This window comes from Egretta garzetta, unplaced genomic scaffold (assembly GCF_000687185.1).
Source record: "Egretta garzetta isolate BGI_Z169 unplaced genomic scaffold, ASM68718v1 scaffold18, whole genome shotgun sequence".
In the NCBI taxonomy this organism is placed as follows: Eukaryota; Metazoa; Chordata; class Aves; order Pelecaniformes; family Ardeidae; genus Egretta; species Egretta garzetta.
Window position 1 is genome coordinate 4,005,557 of NW_009260616.1, and position 4,947 is coordinate 4,010,503.

Here is a 4,947-nt window from a genome sequence, read left to right on the forward strand (position 1 = left end):
ATAATTTGTAGAGGCCAAAAGGAAAAAAGGTTTTTTAAAAAAAAAAAAAAAAAAAGAACATTTTCCATGATCGAAGGCTGATCTTTGAACAGCAGCATTTAAATGACCTTTACGGTTTCCTAAATAAATTACCATAGAAACCTCTGACATTTGCAAGCTAAATAGCACAAGCACAGTTTCATCAATAATAAGCCCTGTTATTATATACATTATTGCAGTAGACAAATCCAATTGACGCACGCTGCAGCAAATCACTGTCAGTTTACTGTCAAAATAACAAGGGCTAAATGAATTTACAGGAACAATGGCAGTGATCCAGCAGTGTCCTTCACAGTTACGGCATTACTAAAGAAATGTTCAGAAAATATTCCTCCCTCCCCACTTGATGTTAGAGAGATAATACTTCTGTCTTGTACCAATTAAGAGACTTGGGTTTTTTTCCTGTTGTAATCAACTGAAAACAGCCTAGAAAAGCAATCTCAAGTGAAGCATCTCTCAAGTCTTACATTCTGATCTTCTACTATGGGAAAAAAATTAATACATCAGTGTCTGCAAATGGAGGCAACTGAATTGGAAGAGATGCAACCAGATCGAATTTGCTTTTGCTGCTTCAGCACGCTAGGGGCTGACCTGCATCAACATTTGTGTCCATCATTTGCATGTATGGGAAGCTATTTCTTTGTCAATACTACATGCTATTGGAAAGCAGAGCAGAGCTGGTATAAACTAAGTTTTCCTGTGCACACCAATTAAAACTGGCATTTAATGTGAATGAGGAGTACATAAGACAAAATTGTATTAAAAATAGGGAAATGGCAAAGGCCACAAGGCAGAGTAAGTATCTGACTGCTTTAGAATAAATAAGGCAGAGCCACTTACGGTGTCAGCCACTAGAAAGATCTGCTCTCATGCAGCTCACCAAAAAGCTGAGTTTTTGTGGCTGACTGAAGCTGAGGAAGGAGGTAACTGGACCTGGCTCACAGATGCTGAGGTGACCTTCTAACCAAACCCAGCGCCTATTGCTGTAGGATCAACACTTCCAGCGGGAGGTTTTAATGTTTTACAAAGCTGTGCTAAACCAACATGGGTAACAAGTGGGCACGCATCTCTCAGATCTGTAAATGGATGTCAGAGTTTATACCGAGGTGCCAGCCGGAGTTGATGGTTATGCACACTGAGCTGCCACAGGCCTTGTGGCACGGTGACCTGAAGGAAGCCTCACAGCATAGCAGACTAAAGGCTTTCGAAAATGACGGGCATATTTCTAATTCATAAAGGCAAATGGCCTTTGCCCTGATGGGACAATACAACTGAGAAGCACAATCTATTTGGACGTATTTTTCATCTAGAGTGTGACACAAAACATTAAAAAATACATTTTATTCAATAAAACACTCGTTCTTTGCCTTTGCAAAAATTATCTTACCTATCCAGACTATGGCCAGTCCTATAAGGACTCTAGAACCTCAGTTTCATCTTAGCTGCATCCTAAACAAAATATTATATTCAAAAAACTTCTCCAGTCCTCTCCCTCTCTTGTGTCATCTAACCAGCTCCAACACTGATAATCTACAGGACCATCTCATCTGCCCCTGTCTTTTCAGACCAAGAGAGCATATGTTGCTTGTTTTCTTTCAGTAATGTAGGGAGGAAAAAGTACGAGAACATTGAGTCAGATGAATGGGATGGTGGTAGACTGAACCTAAGTAGGAAAAGTGGGAGAAGAAGTAGGGTCTCTAGAATCATTATCCTGCATACTGTATAGGCTTTGAACATGTCATGAAGAATGGAGAGGGCAATGTACAACAAGAAAAGGCTGTCATCAGGAAGGCACTAAGTTCAAATACTTCAAGCATTTTATTATACAGTTTCCCTTCTAATTTTAGTGCCAAGTAATGGTTTCAAGCAGATTAATGCCACGACACAGTTCTGTTTAGTTTGCTTCCTCAGTTGCTGGCATTAAACTCCAACAGAAATCACAGCTGGTATTAACTGGAAAGACTTGTTTTATTTTATCTTCAGTGGTGCCATACCACTCTAAAAATATGGAATTTCATTCAGACGAGTTGATAATGTTTCCTTAAACAGCTACTTTAGAGAGCACTTTAGATTTCTGAATAAAAGACTTTTGTAGTCTACAAATTCCTTTCCAAAATGATACATATTCAGACATTTCCCCGCTTGCACAAGCCATACTGAAAGATCAAAGAAAACGGCATTAAAATACAGCAAGTAGGATTATTATTTTTATATTTGCAGTATTTTCTACATTGTATAGAACCTCAGATATGAGTTTTCATACTTTATAAAAGTTCTTTATATATACATATATACGAAAAACACATAACAGTGATTGAAAGACGTTAACGACTGCAAACACCACATTGATGGACAGGTCATAGAACCAAAGAAGTGATCTACTTACGCTGGCCCCACTGGCCACTGCTGGGATTCAGATAGTTGGGGTAAAGGCCCTCTGGTTTATCTAGTCGATTCAGAACTTTTCGAATATTCATTACCTATTGGAAGGGTACAAAATACTGAGCACTGATCCATTTTCCCCCCCAAAATAAAACAGCATCGGTACAAAAATCTTAAAGTGGAAATACCCTTAAAAATAAGTGTCTTATTCAATACATATACTTGAATACTTCTGTGCAATCATATTACTGTTAAAAAAGATCCTCTAAGCTGATATCATCACGTAAGCCAGCTCCTCAAAACCTCTGGAGTTTCTGTGTCAAGTGTCAGTAATGAAACAACACCAGAGAAGCAAGCTCCAAAGTTCAGGATTTGCCATACAGAGTTATCTCGCCCCTCCGCAGGATACTGAAATTCACGGAGGCTAGTTGCCTTCACTAAGCTCCGCTACTTCAGCATTATATTCCTCATATGCCCAAATCAGAAATGGTATTAAATATTAAGCCCATCACCTAGTTCAGATGCAGAAGTGAATTGTAAAGCAGTTTTGCCTGGAAAGGAGAGCACTGCTGGAACTGAGGTTCGTACAACCAGCTTGCCCAGGTGGAACCCATGCAGCCCCGAGCGCTCCGCCGGCACTGTTAAGGAGCTCGCTACAAATGAGAGGCCTGGGGAAACAATTACAGTCCAGATGCTCTGCAGCTGGAGTCATCCAGCAGCACAAGCCGTTGCAGAGCGCGTGAAATAATTTATACTGAATTTTAACATTCACAGAAAATGTAGAATTTGGGAGAGTAAAGATCCTGAGCACCACAGACCAGAAATCGTAACAAAAAGGTACTGACAGCTTCATTGTAACACCCTGAATGCCTAGAGACCAAGTGAACTGGCTGCTGAGGAAGAAGATAAATTAGCTTACACCAAGCTGCAGAAGGATTTCGGTGGTGGTAGGCAAACTGCCTTCTGCATCTTGACACTACGTTGCTGACAGTTGTTGCCCAAATGCAGACTGCAATGACTCCTAGACCTCATTTAATGAATTATTCTATGAATACTTCCATGCAAAGCTTATTCCAGTGTTTCTTCTTCTTTATCAAGCCCTGGAATGGCTTGCCTCGCAGGGCTGTGGAACTGCAATCTCTAAAGGGTTTTAAGAGCAGCTTGCATAAACAGATTTCTAGCACCTTGCAGCTATAGCTCAATGCCACTTTGGAAGAGAACCACAGTCTAGGATTTTTAACATACGCATTTTCATCACACGTTAATTGTCTCTTAGTAGAACAGATGTTACACCATAAATGTCAAAAGATAATTAAGTTATCTAGTAAGTTGGTTTCTGGCTGTTCCTGGGTGTTGCCACCCCCCCATCCCAGTTCGGATTTGTTTAACAGAAACTGTCTTTAAATTGACCCCCCAATACATTAAAATTGCTAGGAGTTTGTTTCTCAAAATTTATTGCAGCCATGACAATGGTACTGCAGCAAAGTCATTCACTCCTTTCAGTTTGGTACAACTAGTATTCATTTTAGATTTGACCATTGCTTTTAAACCTACTGCTAAACATTTGCAGTCTCATTCTTAATTAGATTATTAGATAGATAGTATCAGTTTTAGGTAACATGAGGCAGTTGCAGTAAGAATACAAATCCAAAACAAGTGGAAGTTTTAATTAGGGGGGAAAAAAAAAAGAAGATAATTGATAGAGTGTATTACAAAGATCAGGACTTGCTGACTACTTACATGCCAAAGAGCAAAGCAAAATTGCTTAGGTGGGAATTGAGGGAAGGAGGAGTTGCTTTCCATGGCTCAAGCAAATAAAAAGTATGCAGAAGACAATGTTATCAAATTTTGGAATTAGTAAACACAACAACTGTTTTGTCAAAGGATGTTTTTGGGTTTTTTTTTTTCTTCTGCCAAAGAAAGTTCAAAGCACATTTCTTAAAGGTCGGTGCAATGGAAGGGCTTTCTGACCTCACTGACAGCAGTGCTATTACACAGCATTTTGAAGACTAAACTTGCTGAAATCACACAAGGTAGCCATGGTGCTTTGCTTTCTATAGGCATCATGTATTATCCCCAATATAATGTCAATTTTTGTTTTCACCAAATTCAGGTGAAGCACTAAAAAAGCTCTACAGTCTGACTGTTTAATGTGATACTAATTTAGAACATAAACAGAAATTACATGTTTTATGGGGCTAGCTAAGAGCTATATAGAAGACGATGCATCGTATGACTTTGGAACAGATTTTTGAGTTTATAATACAAAACCACACCAAGGTGATTAGGGAAACATCTAGAAAATATCTACCTCCTGTGACAACTGAGAAAAATCCAAATCTCCCCCCAGAGATCTTAGTCTCTCAACACGTGATTTATCTTTTACAATATGATTTTGACTGAACAGTCTAACCTTTTCAGCAAAGACAGGGTTTCCAGACAGGTGGCTCAAGTGTACGAACTCCAGATGCAAAGTCCCAAATTCTGCCAAAATGCTGCTGCCGCCAGAGGCCCATGGCCAATTTC

The 4,947-nt window shown here is 39.4% G+C and overlaps 1 protein-coding gene across 1 annotated transcript in view; it reads right to left on the reverse strand.

The window, feature by feature from the left end:
• MAN1A1 (mannosidase alpha class 1A member 1) overlaps positions 1–4,947 on the reverse strand; it is a 154,118-nt gene that overhangs the window by 26,001 nt on the left and 123,170 nt on the right. Inside the window, exons 7-8 of the mRNA XM_035900687.1 lie at positions 4,835–4,947; positions 2,426–2,519 (exon numbers count right to left, since the gene is read on the reverse strand). Coding sequence (XP_035756580.1) covers positions 2,426–2,519; positions 4,835–4,947 — 207 coding nt within the window. The remainder of the gene's footprint in view (positions 1–2,425; positions 2,520–4,834) is intronic.